Source organism: Netta rufina (assembly GCF_964035555.1).
Source record: "Netta rufina genome assembly, chromosome: 8".
NCBI lineage: Eukaryota > Metazoa > Chordata > Aves > Anseriformes > Anatidae > Netta > Netta rufina.
The window spans coordinates 30008294-30033858 of NC_140131.1; the positions used below are offsets into that span (position 1 = coordinate 30008294).

General features: G+C 35.5%; 1 protein-coding gene across 5 annotated transcripts in view; it reads right to left on the reverse strand.

Annotated features, from left to right (window-relative positions):
* Positions 1–6: 6 nt before the first annotated feature.
* The window catches only part of PTBP2 (polypyrimidine tract binding protein 2), a 48324-nt gene continuing 22765 nt past the window's right edge, over positions 7–25565 (reverse strand). For 2 of the 5 annotated variants that reach the window (XM_084291006.1, XM_084291010.1), the window contains 11 exons: positions 21715–21887; positions 21251–21394; positions 18755–18919; positions 18568–18678; positions 10141–10336; positions 3823–3977; positions 2361–2394; positions 1805–1897; positions 1245–1461; positions 1070–1147; positions 7–940 (listed from right to left, as the gene is read on the reverse strand). In XM_084291006.1, coding sequence (XP_084147132.1) covers positions 808–940; positions 1070–1147; positions 1245–1461; positions 1805–1897; positions 2361–2394; positions 3823–3977; positions 10141–10336; positions 18568–18678; positions 18755–18919; positions 21251–21394; positions 21715–21887 — 1499 coding nt within the window. In that variant the 3' untranslated portion in view covers positions 7–807. The remainder of the gene's footprint in view (positions 941–1069; positions 1148–1244; positions 1462–1804; positions 1898–2360; positions 2395–3822; positions 3978–10140; positions 10337–18567; positions 18679–18754; positions 18920–21250; positions 21395–21714; positions 21888–25565) is intronic. The other 3 variants (XM_084291009.1, XM_084291008.1, XM_084291007.1) reach the window with 3 other exon arrangements.

A 25565-nucleotide genomic window follows, 5' to 3' on the forward strand; every position in this document is an offset into this window, starting at 1 on the left:
CAACTTCAAAAACATCTACGAAAAATATTCAGCCACAAACAAGACATTACTTAGTGCTGACATTTATATGATACATCCCACAAGAGTGTGTACAAAAAGGTTAAGATTCTATAATGCTTTTCACTTCGGGCTCAAAGTCACAGAAGTCACTTCTTGTCCTTTACAAAATTAATATTCTGTACCTTGTTAATTTTAACAAATGCCTACATTCATAACTGAATCTAGACCAGAACCATGAAATACAAAAGGCCTTTTTTTTTTTCCTGAAAAAAGCACAAAGCAAAAAATTGCAAAATCAAATAACATTGTTTTATTCTTTCAGCATAATGCATCTTACCCAATTAAAAAGAAAAATACGTGACAGGCCCGCAGATAAAGAAATCAATTCCAAGCAGGAGAAACAAAAGCTTAACCTTTTTACACACCCCTGCCTAAACATATTGAAATTATCATGTAACAGTGTGCCCCAGACAACCAAATTCGTTTTTACTAGTTACGCAATTTCAGCAGTACTAGTTTTCCCTTTTAAGGCACGTATGTCAACTCAGTTGAAAAACTGTGGTATTAACTTGAAATCTTTGAAACAAAATGATGATTTATCTAAACAACAGTTGGACAACAGCAGTTAGTATCACTGCTTTTTAATTTTAATTTTTTTTTTAATTTTTATTTTTTAAACAAACAAGGAATGATAACAGCATGAAAGAAAATCCAAAAATAGAAGACAAACTCTGGTCCCCACTCTCCTGAACAGTCAATAGGTGACAACACCAAACAATGCAACACCCTCATTTTCAATCTGCCTTTTTAAATAGTTGACTTGGAGAAAGAAACTCTCAGATGGTGATTTTCTCCAAGATTGTAATTGTGAAGATCAATCAAAGCCTGAATAGCTTCTTCTACTGTTGACATCTGAAGAAGGGCCATCTTGTGATCTCTTCTGAAACAAAATAATGGCATTAGGAACTCAAACAATACAGGGGTTGTTACTAATGTTTTCCTTAAGACATGCCACAAAAACACAATTAAGCTGTCCTTTGTTGAAACTGTGTACAGAAAAGTTACTTACTGAAAAAATTTAAATGCTTTCACAGTGCCTCCAGTGTTAGCAAACAGCGTGCGGAGATCCTCTTCTGCTACTGACGGTCTACAGACAGAAAACAAGCATAACCAGAAAATTACTAATCCATTCAGTGTGTTGTGATAATATTAATACTACTGCCTTACTGACAGCCAACACTCACGGAATATTGGATAAATGAAGAGTTGCAGATGGAGGGAATATATTCTGAAAGTTTTTTGAACCAGGTTTCTTGAAGCGATGCAGCGGTGAATTACCAAAATCTTTAGTCAGCCCTTGGTCATCAAGTCCCTCTCGAGGTAGTTGTACTGTCTGATGTTTAGAAAGGGTAACCCGAATAATCTTTCCATACATTTTTTGTCCATTAAGATGGCTCATGGCTGAAAAAGACAAGAGGTTTACTCAATTTAGTATTTCAATAGCATGTTGCATATCACACACAACCCTACAAACAAGGAAAAAAAACACAAGAAAATCAAAGGGTCGTTGCACTAGAATCAAAAACGAGGTCTGCTGAGTGTTTAAAGACCTCCACACGTGTTTCAGTTGTTGAATTCATTTAGGCTATTGTGCAAACTTTTTGGAACCTAATACAATAGGATTTTGGATCTTGTTAATACAACAAAAATTGACAGATGAAAACATGCTTAGTTCACCTGATTTCACATAGCTTAATTTCAAATACTTAGACTATTGGGAATATAAACAGAAATCTAGTCTTACCCAGCTGCGACTGGTTTCCATCAGCCATCTGTATAAGAGCACTGTCTTTCTTATTGTATAAAATCTTCACACGCTGCACATCACCATAAACACCTTTTCAAAGTCAAAGGTAACCCAAAAGAAAACGGTTACTTTAAAGCCAGTCAACTAAGTTACGCATTTTGACATATCAATGGAACATTCAGACAGCAACAAGATCACTCACTCAAACTCAACACTCTCACAAATGAATCAAGGAGATAAAGATTTTGAATAGTGAATTTTGAAAAGAATAATTTCTGATAAACCCTCAAAGCTATGTGAATGATATTAAATTAAAGACCATGCAAAATATATTAGCATGCATTAAAAGAAAATCCGTGTCTATGGAGAGTTTTAAACAGCAAAAGAAAAATAGCGAAAGATTTACTATTCAACTTTAAGCCAAAGTGCTAGCTACAAATAAGAATTAAGGTGAAACAAACAAAACAAAACAAAACAAAAAAAAACAACAACAAAAAGCAAAACAAAACAAAATTAAATCAATAATAAAAGTATAGTGCTAACAATAACATACCGAAGAGGGTAAACAGACTTTGGGGCGTAACCATCTTTAGAAGGAGAGAAGAGCAAGCAGCGTAAGACAAGAAGAGAGAAGAGTCGAGGAAGAGCGGAGATGAACAGATCATCCATAACGAAGGGTGGTTCCCGCAGAATGGTGAGGTGGTCATGGATCATGGTTTCAAGGCGGTTAATTGGGGCAAGTTGGTCCGAGGAACATTTTGTTCAAGCACAGAAGCATGAACGTAGGGAATGAAGACAGGGAACACAGACAAAGACAAGGAGAAAAGGGTAAAACAGGGAAGGGCACGGGAATTTGGGTAAAGACAAGGAAAGGGAAGTTGAACACAAAGGGAAAAGGATGAAATGGGGAAGGGAAAACAGCAATGCAGAAGAAAAAAATAAGTGGGGAACAAAAAAAAATAAAATATAGGTCAGTACATAGGAAATGCAGGAATTTGGTCAGAAAATGGTTGGTTTATGTACTGTACAAGAAAAACTGAGTAAAATGTAGTCACCCAAGACAAATATGGGTAAAGTACATTCATATCAAAGAGTAAACTACAGCATTTCATCTCAACATGAAAATAAATTAAAAAAAAGCATGCAATAAAAATTTTAAACTTTAAACTTTAACTGCGTAAGCATGGCTGGTTATGAAATGCAGGCAAAAAATCTTTCAAAATGGCACTCTGACCTAAAACATTTTAACATGCAAGACTGGATGACAAACTAGTACCAGATGATAAAATAAGCTTAATGATTTATAGTGACAGAGGCCAGTTAAAAATGGAACAGCTAGACTGATACAAACTTCCCACATTTCATACCAGCTTTCACAGCCATCAAAATAAATGTAAAGGACAGTAAAAATGCGTGACTAAACAAACCCCTTTAGATTTCAGAGTTAGCAAGAAAGATACAGTGAAGGTAAAAAAAGCTTTGTCACCATTTTTTTTTTTTTTTTTTTTTAATAAGACAAATGAATAACTGCCAAGAAAAAAATTACTAAGAGAGACTGGAAGAGTGCCTCACCGAGATCTTTGGGAGAACCTTTAAAGAAAAATGTGTTAGAGTAGTTCACATAAATTAAAACCTTAAAACGTGAGATACAAGCATGAAATGAAGCAGCAAACAATTAGAAGAAACAAAAATGGGAATTCTAGTTTACATGATTATAATTGCAAAAGAAAAAAAGCTTTCAATTCAAATGTCAAACATGCAGTAATTACCATATTTTTCTTAGAAAATAAGGTAGCCAACTATCAAACGACATTAACTTGTTAGCTACCTGGAAAAACAAAAGTATTCAACAATAATGGTTTTTAAATTAACTTTGGGGGAGGGTAGGGAGTAATAAACAGCAAAAATACCATGAGCTTAAAATCCAAATATGAGAGACCAAATTCAAAGAAATTGTAAGATACTGATTGATGAAGTATGGCAAAAGAGGAAAAACACTGAATTGTTTTACTGACCTCTTCATTTAAATTGCTAACCAGGAGGACTGTATTGCCACCAGCTGAGACTCCAGGCATTCCCACACGGCCAGCAGCAGCAGCAGCTGCAGCAGCAGCAGCATTTGGAATAGCCAAAGGACTCAGAGCTCCTGGAACAGCTGCAACAGGAAGCCCTAATTTTAAAATAAAGCATATTTTACGAAACACACACAAGTCGTTTAAGAAAAAAAGCACCTATATCAGTACAAGTGTTGCATACAACACTCTACAGAGCAGACCACTCTGCTGTTACAGTCGTCCAAAGAGTTTTGATATGGGTTAAGTAAACATGAGGAACAGAAATCACCCTTTGAGAGGCATTGTTCACTTCAACTTGATGCTTCAGGCCAAATACACAGCACTAGAGTTGGTCAGGTGAAAAGGCCTACATAAACTGCATAAAGGAGATGAGGAGGCAAACTTCTAAATTCAGGATTCAAAGTAGCACCAAACTGGTTACTCCACAACTTTATGCAATCCGATTCTTTGAAGAAGCACACAGCTATTAGCTGAACCTTCAGCCATGCTTTACTGTTCTTCAACAGAAACTGAAATCCTGGAGAGATCTTGTGGTTTTGCCTGGTGATGTCACTGGTATACCAGGCAAGTATGCTACTTCAGGATCCATTAAAGGTTCTTATGACACTACACACACTTCATAGAGGACCATCTTTATCATATGTTACCAACAGTTTATTTATACATTTTGCAGAATCCAGTAAAAGGATATTTATATAGCAAAAAGGGTAAAGAAAAGAAAAAAAAAATCAGAACTTCAGTATTTTATTTTCTTCTACTGAAATTGTCTTCTCAGATTTCAGCATTTTGGCAAAATTTCGGATGTTTATATGATAATACTAAGCTAACACTTCTGACCAGTCTTCCAGAATGTCAGGTAGACAGTCTAAATATAACCTGTACACTATGTACGTAAGAATGTTTTCCTTCCTTTAAAATAAAGCTTAATGTAGGAAGTCATTATGAGAAAGCAAATTTCTTCAGTTTCAGTCAATGACCAAATATGACAATGACAACAGTAAAGACAGTCATCTGTATACTCAAAAAGATCCAGATTTAGTATCAAAAGGGAAAACATGTAGGGAAAGGAGATGTTTTCATACAGGGGGATAAATATGGTTACAACTTTTTTTTTTTTTAATTCTCTAGAAAAGATCTCCAACACTTTATGTATACTTATTACACAAATTCATAAAAAAAAAATAAGTAATTCAGAAAATTAGATTTTGCTGGGCTGGACGAATGTCTCCTCAAAGGGAACAAGACATCCATCACAACTTTGTGAAAGCGCTTATCAAGGATAATACAGAACACATTCTGAAAAATATTTTCTAGTTGTCTCCTATCAAATCATGTAGAAACGTGTTCTAAGAAAGGAAATTAAAAAAAGATACAGCATGGCTTCTGATAAAAGCATTAGTACTCAGATCAAACCAGAGGCATAAGACGTGCTGAGTAATGAAAACATCAGTTAGAAAATTCTAGTCATCTCTTATGAAACAATATAAAGGGAAAGTGTACTAGAACAGAACAACCATTTTATTGCATTACTTGCATTATTCATGGAACTGACCAATAGAAAACAGAAGGAAAAACCCTAATTTGTCATCCTTCCATCCTGCAAACACTCTTATTAGGATTTTATTAAATATGCAACAAAGTGACATGTAACGTGCTTCAGCACATAAGCCAAGCGCCAGCTATTTGGGGTTTAAGAAAGCACTTCTCCCAGGTATGCCACTCTATCATCATCCATTATTGAGGCCATCCTCGGTCTTCTCTATGAGAAGATAGAAGTACCAGCTGCTGTCAGAGAAAGAATATCAAATTAGACAGACCACTGCTAGTCCACACATAGTGATTACTGTTTCTCAAAATCAATTTTATAAAGACAGGAAAGCATAAAAACAGATCTATACACCTAGGTGTATAAATAGCAAGACAAAAATCTAATATAGGTCCATTTTGTTCTTGGGTTAAATCTGAAGAATATAGCTTTATTCAAGTAAAAACTATTAATAAAGGAGGCAGTTAAAGAAAACAGCCCTGCAGAAGAAAGAACAACAACAACAAAAAAAACCAACGTGATAGGCAGGGAAAATCTGCCAATATAAAATACAACTTCTCAAGTAACAATTTTTTAAAATTCCATTCAGTTCTGAAAGTCATATTTTGGAAGTGCAGTTTAGGTGCTTTGTATTGCATATACTGACTCGTATTTGTTTATGCTTGGCTATCACAGAGGTCATACAGACAGAAATGTGATGAATGACGATATGGTGTGACGGATGTTCACCTGAAGAGAAACAGGTAATCGTTTAGCTATGAAAAAATGCTGAGACATTACAGCATTTCAAGTCTTTTAGTGTGTCTAAGCACCTCTCCCTACCCTTAGAAGCTTTAAGATAGTCCAGCAATTTTAGGAATAAAGGAACTTTAAGGATGCTAGAGATGCCTTTATGGTTGGGTATAACCAAGTAGTTGCCTTTAAAAGGCAAAATTCTTCATAGCATTAAACCCTCTACGTGGCATTCTTGGTCTTAGTGATAAAGTTAAAACCAAACATTAATTCAACAGCATTCATACAAAAATGTTTTCAATTGTTATCCTCTGAAACAGATTCATTAAGAATGTTTAGAAGGAAAATTAGTGGAAAGGAATAATAAAGCTACGAAAAGCAGCGATGAACAAAAGTCGTGGTAGCCCATAACTACAGCAGCATATTTCCAGCTGTTTATTTGTATTTAGCATAATTTGTAGTGGTTAAGTACAATACATTTGCTATTTATTCTAAGGTTTTTTTTCCTCTCTAAGATCTCCTGTAACCTTCGTCACCTCATGTATAAAAGAAATACACATTCAAAACCAAACAACCATTTGCTGCTGATAATTCGTTTGAAAGCAACCAATTCTGTCCATTAGTGATTTTCTGCTTTCAAAACAAAGCAAGGCTCATTGCAAATACGTACAATTTACAGTCTCTAAGATTTCTGACAACTTAGTTACATCAAAACTGATGATACAGTAAATATGAATGAGTATATTATGCACATGAGCTAGGATCATCTAGTCAGAAAATATTTTTCCACCTGATTATATAGCAGACAGACCTTATTTCTTAAAAGGGTCAGACAAATTATGAACCCATAGAAAACAATTCTTGATCTGTAGGTCCCTACCATTTGCTACTGTAAGTCAAAATTGTAAAAAGATTAATTTGTACTGTAATTATTAGTTATCGCACAACACACTGGTGACGATTTGAGGACTCACCTGCAACTATTTAGAAACGTGAGCTACTTTGTCAAGAAGATGAACTGGTATTTGAAAGCTCTGTCATCATTAATTTTATTTTAGCTTTCAACAATTACAGATAACAGGATTTTGCTTTTTCTGGATATTAATTGAACCATACAAACATTATACATCTTCCTTCCTAGCCACTGAGTCATTTACCTAAAAGGTCAAACACAGTATGTCATGTATTACTTATTCGTCCTCGAAGTACTTTTTTCCATGACTTCTGAAGTGCAAATTATTAATGACACTTTAATACAAGGCAAATTAAAGCTATACTAAAAATATAACATGAACTTGTGTGAAAAACATTGGCAGGAATAGTCACCTTAATGTAGGAACATGTAACTATGACTGAACTAGATTTACTCCCTACATTTTTCATTATAGAAAACAATTGTAAAACAAAATAAAATGTGAAAATAAAATACAGAAGCAGGAAGAAGTGACTGCCATCATTCTACCATATTTCACTCATCATGGTTTGCTAACCTCCATCTTGTAACTCTGAACTTTAAAGTGTTCTCACCTTTCTCCTTTTGCATATCTGAATAGAAACACAGCCACAAACTGCATGCACAAGCACCCGTTCAGGCTTTCATTTTTTCTCTCCTATCCTTTCTTATTGATGTTACTAATATTTTGTGCATTTTTGCACGGTAAACAGCACAGAACGAGAACCCTGTTCTTCCATATTCAAACGATCATCATTCCCACTTTGACATCTGAATGGCTAAGACAGCAACAGTACTAACAGAGACCGCTTTTGTGAAGTTTTACAGACTTTGAGCCCTGCAGCTGAAAAAAGGCAACCATGGAAAAAACAAGCAGCACAAGAAGAGATGACAGTATCGTCATCCTCACTTGCCAGATGAAGCACAGTTAAAGACATACCCAGCTATCTCAAGTCTCTTCCAATACATAATCCTCATTACTCATCAAAATAAACACATGACTGACTTCACTGATGCTCAGAAAACTTTCAACAGCTGCAATCAAAGTTACTTGTGTTACAATCCTTTTATTTTCCTGCTGCTTAGGAAACAAGTGCAACTGAAGAGATGCATTCAGACAGTGAGAATTAAAATATTTAATTAGTTAATACGACTGGCATCTTCATAATTCTACTAGCAAAAAACATGAATACATAGAAGAACAAGCCTAATTAAAATCAAAAGGTTAAAAGAACTTGAGCAGTTTTGTGGACAAAAATCACAAAAGCATCTAAGTAACCTACAAGCCTAATACACCAGAACATTGGATCTCCTAAACATAAGTCATTTGGATACTCTGATAACTTTACAACTATAGTAAACCCAATTACTAAACACATCCAGAGTGATACAGTGATTCAAGTATCTTCAAAGTGCTATTCCATTATGCCGAGCAAATTAAAGTCGTCAATTTGACATGTACTAGGAAGCACTATACACCAAGAAATATGTTAGAAGACAGACTGGAAATCAACTTCTCAGGACTCAGGAAAATGTCAGAATTAGAGCTACATATTTCATGTATTTGACACCATTTTTTATGGCTCTTTAACTCTCTTCTCCCAAATCCATGCCTTACAGCGCATAAATAGATTGGTCTCATTAATAAACAGATTTGGTATTGTTTTTTTCTCTTTACTGTTCATACTGCAGCCCCACATCTAGTACCACTGTGCTCTGACAAATGAATTACTAATTGCTTTGAGTGCTACAGCACTCACCTCTATGATGTCAAACTTCACACTCATCCATCTTCCCTATCAATCTATGAGATGAAAGATTTCATACTTCCAATGTTTAACGATGAGCAGTTAAAACAAGATACCTTACTGGGGGGATTCTATGCCTAGCTATGAAATATATCCTTTAAATAATCAGATTTCTGAAAAAGGCAGCTAATGCAGCTTTCAGTAGCCATAACTAGTACACTGACCCTCTTCCTGTGTTTGCAGCTTTCACTATAGGCCGCCTAACTGCTGTAACACAGAGGGCAGAGGCTTGCCTTTACTCTTTACATTTCCTCTTTACTTTGTATTAACTCTGACTCACTCTGAGTTGGCCCATCCTTTACAAAAAGCAACACAAGAAATCTGTTGTTCTTAAGTTCCCTGTAGAAGAAAAATGAGAAATGATGAAGAAAAAGGAAAAGACTAAGTGGGAAGAACAGTGATCACAACATAAAAAATCACGTTTCATAAAAGTCATAAGATTACGTCTGATATTTTGAAGAGTGAAAGGTGTTTGCACCAAAGAATATCAACTTCACAGAAGTAGCAGTGAAACACATGTAATGAACTATAATAAATTAAAATAAAACCCAGAGTATTACAAATTTCTCCCAAAGCATGCAGAACATGCTGAATTCAGTATTTTGCTATTTGCTAACACTTGAAAATGTAATTGTATGTTTTTCAAGGCAATTCACCTATTTCTTAAGATGAGCTCGAAAACTGACTGGATATTAGAACTCATCTACCATAAATCTAGAAGTGCAGCTACCTATTATTTTTTCCTGCAATTTACAAAACAAAGGGGCACTTTTTTTTTTTTTTAAAGCAAAGAGCATAATCATTCCTCATTGAAGGAATAAAACTAAATGCTATTTTTAACAACCTGATATTACAAATAAGCATTCATGAGAGTGCAACATGCAAATCATGTTAAGTCTGTTACAAACATGGTTGGGAGAGCGGGCAAGGTGGGCTGTAGCAGCTAACAGGAACATTAGAAAGAAGTGAAAACTGGCTTGGGAATAAAAGCAGGAATAGTTAAGATTTCCTTTTAATATGCATTTCTCATTTGTCATACGTTCTCTCATCTACTTCTCCAGGACTTCTAAAGACAATGCAATAGTGTTAGTGTCAGATCACAATCTAAAATGAACAGGCCTTTGGACACTATTGCAGTTTAAGATACTTATTCATTAGAAGGACTGACAAACATTTTCATCAAGTGACTGCAACACAAAAGTACAATGCCAGAGTCATACCTAAAAGGGAGGTCTCCTTTGCAAATGCTGCAGCAATAGCTGGGTCCAGCGCTGGTTGTCCATCACCAGATGGAAGATCAGGACGAGTGTAGTCTCTGCTTTTATCGTTGTTGTACTTGACATTCAAATTCACCAATTTGGAAAAATCAATCCGCAGCGTACAGCAAGCATTATAAATATTCTGACCATCTAGGGCCTAGAAAAAGAAGTCAATTTATTTAAAATAATATATAATACACATTGGATGTTCTTAAAAAAGACAAGGCCAGCATTTATATATTTATCCCTCTTACTGTCTAACTTAAAACCAATTAAGGTTACAATGCATTAACCTGTTTTAGCGTGATTCCAGGAAGCTCAACGTTTACTTCTCTTACCAAGAGACTGCTTATGCACCAAGGTGGGAAGAGACATTTTAGTGCAAGCTTAAAGGTTAGTCCGTTGAATATAATTAATTAGCCTGCATTCCACAGCATAGCTGCAGCACAGACAAAATGCCAAACATTTCTCAGAAAGTTAAAAAGCAAACAAGTACGTTTCTAAAACAAAAGATGACCTGAGAAACTATGAGAAAAACACTAAGCTTGTATACCACATAGTGGATTGCTATACATTGAAGCAGAACGTTTACATTGTTCTTGCAGGTTTTTGTTCTCCCCTTAAAGGAAGTTATTGCAAAAAAATTGAAGTATTATCTGTCAATCTAATATTAATTATGCTTAAAAATCCTATTTCCACAATTAATTGGTGCTTCTAAATGGATGTCTACCAACAGTAAAATTCACATGAACTCTTAACACAGCACCACTTTGACCCACTTGACCTCTATATACTTTGCCCATCTTCATTTTATACCAGATAAATGAATATATCTGGATTTTATTCCATTTGCATTTTGGGCATACCTTCATTTAGTGTATAGAGCACTAACAGCTATATAGAAGAAATCAGCAAATCAACACCTGCCATAAGTTATTTTATATTTTCAATAAATGCTAAGAAGTGATCACAGAACTCATCTGAAGAAAGCAAAAAACCCTAACATGCTTTCAAATACCAAACTCAGATCTTTCATTTTTCTTGATTAATGCAGTACTGAAACGCATCACCTCTGGCCTAAACTAGCTCTTGCAGAGCTAGCTTGGTTACACCTGCAACGCACTTCCCAACACATTCAAGTTCTGGTAGGACTTGCTATTTCGAGCCAAGCACTGTGTGAACCTAATGGGCCTGCTGGGTACGGAAAGCAACACAGCTATTTTCATACAGTGATGCATCTGGAAACTGAACATCCTGCAGACACCCCCCTGCTAGGTCTGGGCCAGCAAGGCTGTCCCTTCCTCCAAAATATATTATCACAGCTGACATATCACCAGGGCTCACAAAATTGCTTTAAAGAATTAACACCATTAGCAGTCAATGTACAAGAACAAATAAGACAGTACTATTAGATCTTTCAAGTACTGGGAAAATAAAGTACAAAGAAAAAAAGGATAGAAACCTGACAATCTAGACAATTGTTTCAACAAATACCTAGCAATTAAAGAGAAACTCCTTTAAACTCAGCTTGAACAATGTTTTATACAGTATCAGCAACATAATCTACTGCCCTGATTCACAGAATACAAGCAGAGAATTAATTTTGTATTTTGGGGGGCAAGGAGGATGAGGGGAAAAGGAGGGCAATCAACAATACAAAATAAAGTATTTGTTAACTCTTTCACATACAGTGAGGAAGCAAACTTCAAGACCCTCCTGAGGTTTGTATTTCAGAATATCTCACCGGAGCACTTACATACAAAAAAGTACATACCAGAGAATCAATCACCACTTTTACAAGACTTAAAGTTCTAAAATACACTAAGATACAGATTAAAGGCAGATCCAGTTTACACAGCCAATGTCCTTACCATCAAGAAATAACCATTCATAACAAAAAGTAGGTACAACCGGGACCAAAAAGCAGTACTTGTTTAGCTTTGTCCAAATCACAGAACGTGACATAAAGCTTTAAGTCTTCAAAACACAATCAAGACTCTCATTATACCTCTCTTTGGAGTCTGTAGACATGTTGATTTATGGCTGGCAGAAGGATGTTAGTGATTAAAATCTTTAGCCTTAAAAAATAGAAATAGTAGCAAACCACAGTATTACCTATGTTTGTAGTTTCCAGTCTAGTCAATGGTTAAGAGAGAGCCATGCAAGTAATTAAAACTTATACTGAAATTACTAAAAGGTTTAAATCCTATCATTCTGAAAAACGCAGTTACCTAAAGTACATACAAAAGAATACAGCACAATAGAAATCCCTCGTAGCGGGAGCAGAGACAGTCGGAAAGAAGCTCCTGAACCAGAATGGAAGGAGATGCACTCTTAATGAGCAGTGCAGTCACGCTCTAGAAAAAGCTCCTTGCAACAGATAAAAACGGAAAACCCACCCCACCAGCCTCTACCAGCAGCATCATATGCCAACAACTGTGCAAGAAAGATTGCCAGCAACTTTAACAGGTGATCTTGAAAAAACAAAGTCACAATCGTGAACGCTTATCCTCAGCTTCTTTTTATACAGCAAAAAAAAGCATGTGCAAAGTTCCTCCCAGAGAGGAACTAAAAAAACTAATGACAGTAACAGAACTGTTAGTGAACGTACATATAGATACAATCTCAAAGAACTTTAGTTACTGCTAAGAAACTTTTCTTTCTTTGAGCACTTATCTATACATATTCACGTGTGACAGTGCCACACCACTTGCATGCCAAACCAAGGAGAACAAGTACAGAATGAGAGCATCATTCTTTATCTTGCCTCTGACAGCAAAACCATTACGTAAGCCTCAACAGAAATAACAAAACTTAGGCCATCGTGGACAGATACTTCAGTGGATACTCACGCAACTGCTCTGATACTGAATCTTCTGAAATTCAGGCCCCTGCCTTCCTCCCTTCCCCCATTACATAAAAGTGTACCATTCTCTTGGCCTTTCCTAAGGGGGAAAATGAGCCTGACAAGTTGGTTCATCTCCTGCCAAGAGCTTGTCGTACCGACTCACTCTTGAAGAAGCCCACTATGGTATTTAAGAGCACACAAACAAGATGGCCAGTAAGAATATGCAGACGACCAACAGAAAACAGCAGTGAAAGAAAAGAAAAAAGCTTAAGTTCAGACCAATACCCATAACCCCAGGAATGGTGCACGTGCTTAAACTGATACAGAAGATCTCAACTCTACAGTACAAACTCGTTTTCACCATTAAAACTTTCTTTACAGCCACTAACATTGCTATTGGGATGAAAAACAGACAAAACACTTCACACCTCCTAATCACTAAGTATGCTGCACAGCTCCTCATCGGCTATGACAGCTAAGGAAAGGAACAAGCCAGAAATTGAGAAAAAAAATCAAAAACCCCCAGTGCTGCTCAGAGTTTCAAAATAGTGGAAAGTTGATGTGGCTGGGAAGACGCCAGTATTCCTAGATAACCACTACAGTAGAATTCAAAATACTTTGAAAGGGTCCTAGTAACCAGGCTTAGATTCACAAAGAATCCAAAATCTGCTCATGTCTTAAAGCAGCATCTTTCATAGAAGGTAAGAATAGGCAAGCACAGCCTAACAACAAAGAAAACAGCAGAACTAACCTGGTGAAAGATCCAAAATAGAGAACTGTGATGGCCTGCCTGAGTGCAAGAATGACCATATATATGGAATGAAATACAAATATTTATATATATATATATATATATTTTTGGTAATAGCAACCAGGAAGATGAAGTGATGAAAATGGCTGAGAAAAAGAATCCCAGATGAAGAGGAGAGATGAGAAGAGACTATTCCAATAGGAAAACAAAGCTCGAGGAAGAGTATTTCCATCTATTATTCAAACAATCAAACACACACAAGCTTTTCTGCAAAAGGACAGCAAGAGTTTCTATCTAGGCACCATGGAGTTGTAACACTTGCATCTCATTCTCAAATGTGACTGTAGTTGTTGAGAGAAGTGACAGCAGCAGCAGCTAAGGTGAACTCAGCAGAAGTACCCTATGAGATTACAAAATGTTGTCACATCCTGAATGACTGATGCAGCTCTCTGATGCAGCCTCATGCAGATCTATCAGTAGGCTCTGATGTGGAGAAAGAGAATGTTATTTGAATAATTTCTTCTGTCAGGCCTTGCTTGCCTGAATGAATGAATTTCTGATGTAACAGATAAAATTCACAGTTCTTTTTACTTTCAGGGTTCAAGATGACTCAAAATCCTTGTGATAGAATGGCCCCTGGAAAAGTACTGTAGTTGTAGGAACTATGCTTTGATGAGCTTCTCCCAGTGCCTGTATAGACCATCAACCTGGGGAATTAAATGCCCCTACAGAAGATGGTCAAATTAGCCCTCTGAACTTCAGGGAGAGAGATGTTACTTACAAGGTTCTTTAGATAATTCACATATAGTACAAAGATGACAAACAAGAATGCAGTTTGGGAGATAGAAAATGATTTCATGTTTAGACATCCTGATTTCCCAGTTCAGCAATGTAGCTCAGAAATTCAGCTACCATGTATTTCTAGAGACACAGGGCTTCAAGCCACAGCAAATAGTGTATCTGCACCTGTCTTTGTCAAGCACTCCAAGCACCTAAAGTGATCATCCAAAACAGGAAACAGATCTATCGCATGATGAGAATAGCTTGAAAGCACTTGATTGATAAAAAAAATCAAATTAGACTGGAAAGAAAAAAAAATGAGCACAGAGGAAATACAACGAAACCATTGGAGTCCCCACCATCTCTCTCTCCCCAAACACAGCAGAAACTAAGAATAATATTTTAAAAAGGACATGACGTAACAGTATTAAAAGAAATCCCAAGAGATCCTTACAAAACATACTCCAGACTCAAGTAAGTACCTCAAAGGTGATATAGTAAATCTTGGGAGAGATGTGTCTGTCCCAAGTGCATCCTATGGATACGCCTTTGAATGAAACTGTTTCTTTTGAGACAAGTGTCTTGGACACAAGAGATTTCTGTGGCTAAACACCATATGTAAAGCATAATCCATTATCCAAAAATGAGCTTTTGTGTGCAGTTCCGTGACTAAAGGACCAGTCATATTCTTCTCTACAAAGTTGGAAAGTCAAGGACATGAACATCGTTACTGCATTTGCTGGACTTTCTGCTACAATGTATGCAGTCCAGCTCTCTCCTGGTGATCTAAATATTCCTTATCATTCATTTCAGCTAAGTCTTCTTCAGCGTTCAAGGTGTCCAAAAATCCTTAATGCAATAATCTAAGATCACTGCCCTGAATCTAAATATCTTATCTTGAGATGTCATTGCTTTGTGTTCCAAAAATGACTACCTGAAGTTCCCATTACAGATTTTATGGCAACAAACCCCAGCAGAAATTTTCCGCAGACCGCTACCAGTGCGGAGCCACCCTGAAGCTGTCACTCAAAGCCACTGGAAAGAAGGCATCTCGAATGCGAGTCAGACCTCAACTGAATCTCTGCAGAGAAACAAATCCAGGGTAATATGAAACACCTACATGCCAAGTAAGAACCAAATGGTCAACTGTAACAAAAACTCAGATTTGTGATATTGTTAACTCATTTTGGGTCAAGACAACTGTCATGCGTAGCGTACTTAAGAGTCTCACTTAATCCTGCAGAAGACAAGACATTATTAACCATCTATAGCCAAAATTTGGCAAGAATACTTCTAATTCGTTTACACAAAGACAAATTTGAATTAGCCAGCTGTGCAGATATAAACACTGGCACTCCAATCTCATTATGGTGTACCACATTAGCAGTATTCCAATATTTATGTTTGATGCTTCTGCTGAGGGTATTATCATTTACTATGAAAACGTGCTGGTTCTGATGCACAGAAAATCTCCTTATGAACACAGACACCTCCGTACCACTTTGTTTCACTGAAAGAAGCACAACTGTTCAGTGTGCTCTACTGTTGCAGCTTCTCAGGACTTTCTCCAAACCATGGCTAGACTGCTGAATTGTACAGAACCTGAAGTTTGTCATCTTCACCTTTATTTGTAGATATAATGAACTATAATGATCCAATCTGAAGGCAGTGATGAAACATGAATCAGTGTAGCCATAATCTACTTCTACAGGAAATGAGTTTCTCACAAAGCAAGTGGAGCAGGAATGCAATTTTTCACTACTTGCTCATTCAGATAGCAAAGGAGTCCCACAGGGCTAGAGGGTTCATATTGAACATTCTTGTCAGTGTCACTATTTTCTCAGAACCTTCAAATGAATAGTATCTCTCCTTGGTACTTACATCACTTGAGTTTTTCAAATTGCTCTTTAACTTCCTTAATAAGTCTTCAATTTCTATTAAGGCCACATTCTGATTTCCTGTGAAGAGTGCCAGTGGAAAATTAAATTTCCCCCATTATCTTCTATAGTAACAACTGATGGAAAACAAATCGAAAACTTCTTTACTCTTTTACCATGCTTTTAATTTTGAACTCCATGCAACTTAAATATTGCCACCACATCCGCTTGCTTCTACAATTTCCAGATGTATTTAAACTGTTTTTCTCTTATTATCTGACTTTCTTTCCTTTAGGAAGTTTCGTTTTGGTGACGCTTCATGTTTTACCATAGTAACTCAACCATAAAAACAGTTATTTTACTCTATTTATCTCAGAGAGAGAGGAGGGTGAAGAAAAAAAAAATAAAACCTTCCTTCAAATACAGCATTCTTTATTTACTTAGAAGCTTGTTAAAATGAGAAGCTATACGCCTAAGCCTGTTCCAATTCATTACTTTGGATCAACAGCTTCAGGATCACTCAGACAATGACCACGTGCAGGAGTCACTGTTATTCAATTAAGTTCAGTCATTCACACAGAAGCTGACCACTCCAGTGTCCGAACAAGCTAGCATCAGTTTGTCTGAAGTCAACAACAGCACCAGATTCTGTATTTCTTTTCATATTTTTTACATACCTCATCCTTTGTTATTTTGCAACTTCTTTACTGATTTGCAAATTACATGTATCAGTGTAATTCTAGGGATATAATATACAGTCCATTTCACAGACAACATTTTTCCATTAGATCTTCTGATAACATAGGTAAAACCCAAAAAATAAAGTCAAAAAATGCATCACTTAATATTACATTTTACTTCAAAAATGCACTTGTTTTAAAGAGTTATTAATATCTACTACTGAAGAACAACTTTGCAAACACGAATCAAGACTGAATTACAACACTCCGCAACAAATACCCGAGAAACACTTGGATTAAAATATACCTCAAATGGCTTACAATCAATTCCTGCAACAATTGTAGGTTAAAGATCTCGTTTCTGTATCACTATTTGAATTCTACTTACAACCTGAAAGGCGTATCCCATCCATGGGAGTTTTTATTTATTACGGTAATGTATTTGCACCTCCCTCTATTCTGAGGTACCATCTAATATTTTGCATTATACATCTCAGAAAATAATTTTAACTGTATTCCAAGTTTTTAAGTTTTCCAGACTGGTTTTCAGGGGTAGATTAAAGTAGATCATCATAAGCCAAGTTGACAAAGTCCTTGTCCCTGACTAACTTATTTTTTCAGAGTAAGAACACCACTTACACTTTTCTTTTTGATGGCCTTTTTTTTTTTTTTTTTTTTTTTTTTTGTGATTCCCTGTTTTGGCCACCCCATACTCTTTTAATCAACGCCCAATATTTCATATGGTGATGAAGATAAAAATGACCATCTTCTACTTTTTAACGTCCATCTTTATCTCAACGTAGTCATAATTCTTAAAGGCAGAGTAAATCTAAGCCTGCTTTTTCTTTCCTCCACTTTCCTTCACTTTTTCCCCTTAAGTTCTCAGCTATTCTGTCACCTATGGGTAATAAGCACATTCTATGCTACTATGCAACACAACCAACACATCAATTTTAATCAGCCTTCCATAAACACAGAATGTATGCGAAGGTTTAAAAATATACATTGATTATATTTATCCCTTCATTTTTTTTTTTTAAATAATATCTATCCTTCCCTTTTGGTTCACCTTTCCTATTGCCACAAATCTTTTTCCTATTGCTAACAAATCTTATTCACTTAATTCAAAATGTCTGGTCTAGATGACAGTCAATCTTTGTCGTTGTTTATCCATACTCTCTCTCCTGCTGTAATGAATAAAAGTAATTACTGGTTCTTGCCTCTCATATCAAGGACAGAAGAGTCTATGCTCTGAATGCATAGACAATGCATTAGTTCATAGCAAATTGAGTTCATAGCATAGACAATGCTATGAACTAAAATTAGGATCTCGTTCTGTTGTGTCACTGCTGCATCATACTCTGGTCCCACAAGTAAGAAGGCACTCTCTTCTGGGCACTTACAATGAAATCCATGTTTTGTAGCTTAGCCTTAAAAGAGAACTATACTTACTAGTTTTGCTTGCTGTGCATTCACTGGATCACCATACTGCAGTAACGCTTGAAACTGGTTATTCTTTGTGAATGTGATTATCTTCAATACAGCACCAAATTTAGAGAATATCTGTCAAAAACATCATAAAGTTTTACACGCAAGTTCCTGCCAATCACAGCTCAAATTAAAGCAAAATTTGGCTTACCTGATGAAGAACATCCAGAGTTACGGGATAGTACATGTTGTCAATAATTATTCTAAGTACCGGACTCTGAGCTGGAGTCACTGCACTCTCACTCACAGTGGTCCCACTTATGGGAGCATTTGTTGCCTGCACGGCTGTCACTGCTTGAAGAACAGCTTGGGCCCGCTTGAAGACACAAAGCAACAGAAGACATTTAAAGAGATCTTATTTAATATTTCAACACAATAGCTAGAAATTAGTTAGCGATATTCATAATGGTTATCTTCAGAAAAATCAGAGCTACACACAGAAAATAACAGAAGTGAAATGCAGTCCAACTTTGTGAAAAAAATGAAAACATCAATTAAGCCTTCAGACTGCATAAGTATCAATCTTCCCAGAAGCAGGCATATTGTTCTACCAATAAGGACAAAAAATAGAGGATTTTGTGTATGTCAAGACTCCTTCGAGACTCTTTTATAGAAAAAAGCCTACAGAAGCCTATTTCTGTGGTGTTTCCAGTTTGTCTTACAGTTAACATTTCAATTCCATTTTAATTACGTAGAAGGCTCTGAAAGAAAGGGATAATGCTAAACACTACCAAACTTCTCAGTTGTAACACAAGGAAATAATACACAGAACTGACAGTGCCAGAAAGTAGTATCCATAGAGGGGTAAACAACCTGGTGTCTGATATTCACACCCTTTACTAAGAAGAAAAAAAGAAAATACTCTTCAACTGGGGCTGTATTTTGTGTTTGTTTTTTTTTTTCCCCCCCATTTGTTTTCTTTTGAAACACAAGCAAGGTCTTAGAAATTCAGTTTAATGACAACATCGTAAAAACATACACCTACTACATTAAACTACTTCTACTGCCAGAACTGAAAGCATCAAAATATTTTTTTTCTGAGAAAGAAAAAGTAGAGGGAAAAAAGATTTCCAAGTAATACTTCCATTAGGGCAGTCTTATGAAGCAAAACAACACAGAACGAAGAGACAAAGCAAGCATTCCAGGTAAAAATTATGACCAGTTTAAAAAACCAAACCTGATGAACACTTTTAGGTAAATCTTGTTTTCTCAACTACATTTATCATTAATCAACCTAACTCTATAAAAATGCCTTTTGATAACAGTAAGTTCTTTTTGTTCAGAAAACTAGCAATATCTGCACCACCTTTATCTTTCCTAACAGAAAATGAATAATCAACCCCCTTCTGGCTTATAGTAGGACTCATGAAATGCTAGTTACAGAACACTTACTGCCAGGTACCTCTTTATAGTCTTTAGTTATGGTTAAAGGAAAGATCTGAAATCCTAGGAATATGAATGTTAAAACTGGGCATCAAAGGGTATGGTGGCATAAAAGCCGCTGAAGAGTCACACTACATCCCACGTGCTGTGAAGGTGGTCCTGGGATGTACACAAACTACCATCACTATAGAAGACAGAACAATACCACAGAAAGCTTCTTAAGGCAATATACTGGATGGGTATCCAGTATAAACTGGCATGCAGACAGAATCCAGACACCATTCTTCTCCCCCCAAAATAAAGGTAACTATTTTCCTTTGTAACTAACATTTTGGAAAAAAAGAAAACCAATTTTTGAGTACCTCTGACAGACAAACTATCAAAAGTTTCTAAGGAACTGGAACATTGACAAGAAAATCAATATTAATTGATCTGAACCAAGATGTCTTTAAAAATAATTTCAGAATAATCATTTTAAAGATAACAGCTACAACTTTACTATTTCCATACCTTATCTAAGACAGGACACCAGTAACAGAAAATGTAACTCTGTATTTGCACAATCTTTTGTAACATCAATGGAATATGACAAATTAACCTTAAAGTAATTTTACTTGTGGTAAATGAATGTCTTTTTCCCTACAATTTGTAAGACAGGGTCATCACATTAGGAAAACCTATTTTGCAAAGGCGTTATTTTTGCTAAATTTCCTGTCCTAATACACCCAGACATGATAGATCTATTTTAAAATAGGTTCTGCAGAAGCAAGAACTTGTTTTTCCCTCTACTATCAAGTACGTTTGTACATTAGCATGTTCTTCTTGAGGAACAGTAGATCATAAACTGATGTTACCAGTGCTACCAGAGCGATCATTCAGATCATTGAAACATAGGTATTAGTCATTATCACTATGGAAATTCAAAGAGGCATTAGCATCTCAGTTGCCAGAATTAAATAGTTATTTTTTGTTGTCCTACAGTTTCTAAACTAAGATGAGAATTTATTTTATATAAAAAAAATAAAGCTAAGGCATCTTCAGAATCTATTTTACATTAAGAAAACACATGAAGAAAATTCATCCTAATGGAAAGTTTACACACAAAGCAGAATCCCCTTCAATATCATAAAATGGAACAACATAGGTAAAACAGCAGTGAATGTGGACAAAAGTAGATGGTTTAAATATATGCTACACAAGCCAAGACTACGCGTCATGAATCATGTTCTACTGTCTGTATTTCTAATAGTGCAGAACAGTATACCTGGTTCAATGTGTTATCAGTCTTTAGTTCTTTATGATTGGAATACTGGATATAGATAGGTTGGTTACGAAGATGAGGTGTCACAGCAGAGTAGTAATTCACCATAGTGATAGCTGCTTCTTCTGTAGCAAGTTCCAAAAAAGCCTGTAATACCAAGACAAGTAAATTTCAGTATTTACAAAGTAGACAATCTTTATATTAAAAGCACAGAAAAACACAGCACTTAGAGGTTGGATTGAGTATTTTGCCAAATATCAGTCTCTAGAAGATGATTTCATTCTCCACATGCCAACTTTATTTGCTAAGCTACTACATTCCAAAAACTCATCTGTGAAGATGCAGAACTGAGTATTTATCCTACAGCCATCTTTTCTACTTTATGTAGCTGCTAACCACCCCACACTCCCAAACAGAATTACAAGGCAGAGTAAGTTAATAATAATAAAAAAGAGGCGACAAATTACCTGATTTTTCCCTTTCAGCATCAGGATGTTGGTTACCTTACCAAAAGGTAAACCTAAAGCAATGACTTCTGTTTCTGTTACTTCCCCAGGCAATTTTCTGATATGAAGAACACGAGACGGAGCCCCATCCATTTTATCGTCACCTTTGAATTTCTTGTTGTCATTACCATTGGCTGAAAGACATATTCAGACTGTTTGAAGAGCTTACTGCTATTATTAGTGTTTTGTTAGAATGGTTTTCATTATAAACATGAGAATTTTAAAAGAGCCACCTCTTAGTCTCATCTAAATAAAAATCAAGGGTTTAGAACAAATTTTGAAGAGGCAACTGGAAGAACATGAAAAAGTGTTACGTGGTTCAAGTCTGTTCAAGACTAACTCAATAGCTCTGTGATAACATATTTTCTAAGCAAGATAAAAAACACAGCAAATCTTTTTTATCTCACTTTCAGTGAAGGGTATAATGCCATGTAGGAATACTAATAACTCCTCAGAAAGGCTTGAATAAAAACCATATGTAAAAAAAAAAGATCACCCAGATTTTTTTTTATTTTTTTTTGAAAGGAGAAAGATGTCAATGGAATAAAGTGACTAAAGATGCTCTTTAAGGAAAATTGTTTTTAAGGACTGTTTTCACTAAGTAACCAGACAAAGAAATGATAAAAGTTTCAAAGGAAATTTATTGATGATACAAATGCAGGAAAAATCATTAAATGCTGAGAAGGATGACACTGGATAAAAGTGATGACACAGAGGACTGACATTACAGAAGTCTGATGAAATTTACATCCCCGTAGTTTAAGAGCCAAGTACAAGGTGACCATTATGAACTGTGGACAGAAAAGGGAAGATCAGCTATTAGAAACAATGCTACTAACTGGGAGGGAGGAGAATAAAAAGAAAAATATAGAATTTTCCTAGTAGAAACAAGGAAAAAAATCGACATCATTGTAACAAGACACCAGGAAGATAAGTTTGCAATGTTGTCCAGAATTCTCGTAAAGATTTCAAAAAAAAAAAAAATAAAATAAAAAAAATCAATCTGGAACATGAAATAAAGAGCTAGTCAGCTGGATAGAAGTTTTGCATTGAAAAGCAGCCAACAAAAATACTATTTACTTCAGCTACAAGGTAATAAAACTACTGCCTATAAATATGTCACTGGAGCAAACATCAGAAAGGGTTAAAAGCTGTCTAAAGATACATGGATATTAATGAATTAATGCTGGAAATCAGAATGCATTTAGATATGAGGAAAGCGTTCAGATGTACTTTTTTTATATTTCTGTCTATAAAACATGCAGCTGACAGTGAGATACTCCACCTCATTTTACCTTAGAAGAGATGTTCAAAAAAAAAAAAAAAAATATTATTAGTAGAAAAATTTATGTAATTATTCGGGTTCAAAACCATGGCTGATGGCAGATACCAATAAGGATTTTAAAAAAATTATCAACAAAATTACTTTGATTTTATTTTCTAACTAAAGAAGTCAGAAGAAATAAGAGAGGGAGAAGGAGTGTCAATATTAAGTATTTACATTAAATTCTCCAAAAGCCTTGGCCTTGTAAGAAAGCTGAGGGCAGCATTTTCCAAAGGGAAGAAAATAAATAAGTCCTCAATTATCACTCAGCTATAACTGAATATGATCCAGATTTTACATCCAGGAAAGTCACTTAGACCTAAACTGGTCACGTGCACAAAAATATTTCATTAATTCATGAGTGTACTGAGAATAGTAACTTTTGCTAAGAGTATGCCAAAATCATAATTAAGAATTTAAGCTTTTAACTCAGTTTGCCTAACCAAGCCAACTCACTGAAGATTCAAAACGCAGAATGGAATGGACTCGTATTTTCACAAGTGTAGAGTGGATACTCAGGTTCTGGATCCAAACAGCCAGACCAGGTAACACATTTATCTAGCTTTTCACCAATTCTAGCGAAATTGGCAAACCCGTTCTCTGACCAAAGCTCTGAACTGTTGCCATTTTCAGTAATAGGGTCATTCTTCACACTTCCACTACAGGAAGTGCTGGAAAAAAGAAATACCTCTATGTCACAAATTATTTCAATCACTCCCTTATATCTTTTTCTAATAGCTAAACTTCTTTCTAATTGGAACACTTCTCTTTCTACTTTAGCCTTCTTTTCTAATACTTCTCTCAAATTACAATCTAGATTGATCTAAAACTAAAAAAGTAGTCAGTATGCTTTAGAATCAGGTCATATATTTAGGAGATAAAATAATACTCTAAAACTGAGCTTTTAAAAAGTTATTTCATGGCTGAACACTTTCTAAGCCTTTTCCAACTTATTCTAGGGAACAACGAAATCCCTGTGATGCTGCAACTGGTGAAAATTCAGCCAGTAGCATGCAAGCAACAACACTAGGAGAGGATGAATCCATGCAATAGTTTATATTTTGTTTTGCTGTACTGCCAAACCTCATGACTATTGCTTATTTTCTTGAGTGTGGAGTTTCATGAAATCAAGTATAAATAAAATATTCACTCCCAGCTTTTTGAAATCTTCCCTCATCTCCCAATACACAGGATAAGGAATAAAAAGAAAAAAGCTAAATTCTAGATCAATGTTTTAGTCAGGCTTTAGAAAAATCTCCATCAAAAATTAAAATGCTTAAAAACAACTATTCCTACTCAGTATTTAGGAATTACTTTCACCTAGAATTAAAAAAAAAAAAAAAAAAAAAGATCTAGGCAATATTCGCCTGTTAACTGTGTGACCTCATTTTTTCTTCACAGAAGAGAAGGACAAACTTAGAGGGAACACAGAAGAGTAAAATTTCAGAAGTGCACACTGAGCTAGGATTTGAAGTCCATTTTTAGTCTGTACAAGGCTCTAACCTGTATCAGGTTTTGAAAGTGTGGGGAGACTCATCTTTCAGGTAGCCAGATTCCTGTCTTTCAAACTGAGATGGGGCAGAATACAGCACGTTATCCTAAAAAAGCACTGGCAGACAAAGTTTATGAAGTACTTTCATTTTTTACCTGACACTCATTACACAATAGCCTTGCCTAGCTCTTAATTTACGTTCTACAGAAAGCTAGAAGAAACCACTGTGAGACATTAAGCCTGCCACTCTCTACAGTCAACGTATTACAAACTTGTAAAGAATAGAAGAGTTGCAGTGATAGTGAAAGTGTATTTCCAGTGCCTTTTTATTCTTAAACTTCTAAGTAATCTGAACTCATTACAAGTTTCAAGAATTAAATGTGGGAACATTAACAACAAGAAACGAAAACACGGAACTCTGACACATTTTTTTTCACAGAGTAAGTTCCAAGATTGTTTTAAGTTGATTTTCTCTTTTTTTTCTTTCCCCTTAAAACTAAGGCCTATATTAGGATTACCTGAATCCTAATCCAAATGTTAGTATTAAAAAAGGATCATAGTCTAGTATATAACCACTCACACACATAGATCTGTGAGGAAATGCGTCTCCAGTTCCTGTAGTAATTTCTGTAATACCTGACTACCTTACTTTGCCATCTATAAGCCTTTCTATCTGATTTTCTTCATTTTATAGTTTTTCAACTTTTGCTGCAGTAGGTTTAAAGAACTGTAAAATAAAAATATTGTACTACGTAATATCTCTTCCTAAAGAGTAGCCTAGAGCCCAAATGTGACTCAAATATCTCACGTAAGTTTATTTTTTAAACTATCTACATCAAACACTTACTAATAAAAATAAGAGGCAAACTAGAAAGTGCTTGTGATATAGCATTTAATATAGAAGGTAAATAAATATAATAAAATAATACACAAAAATATACAGGATTATGCACTGAAAAATGCAAGACAAAACTTGGGTGGTCATTTAAGGCCTGC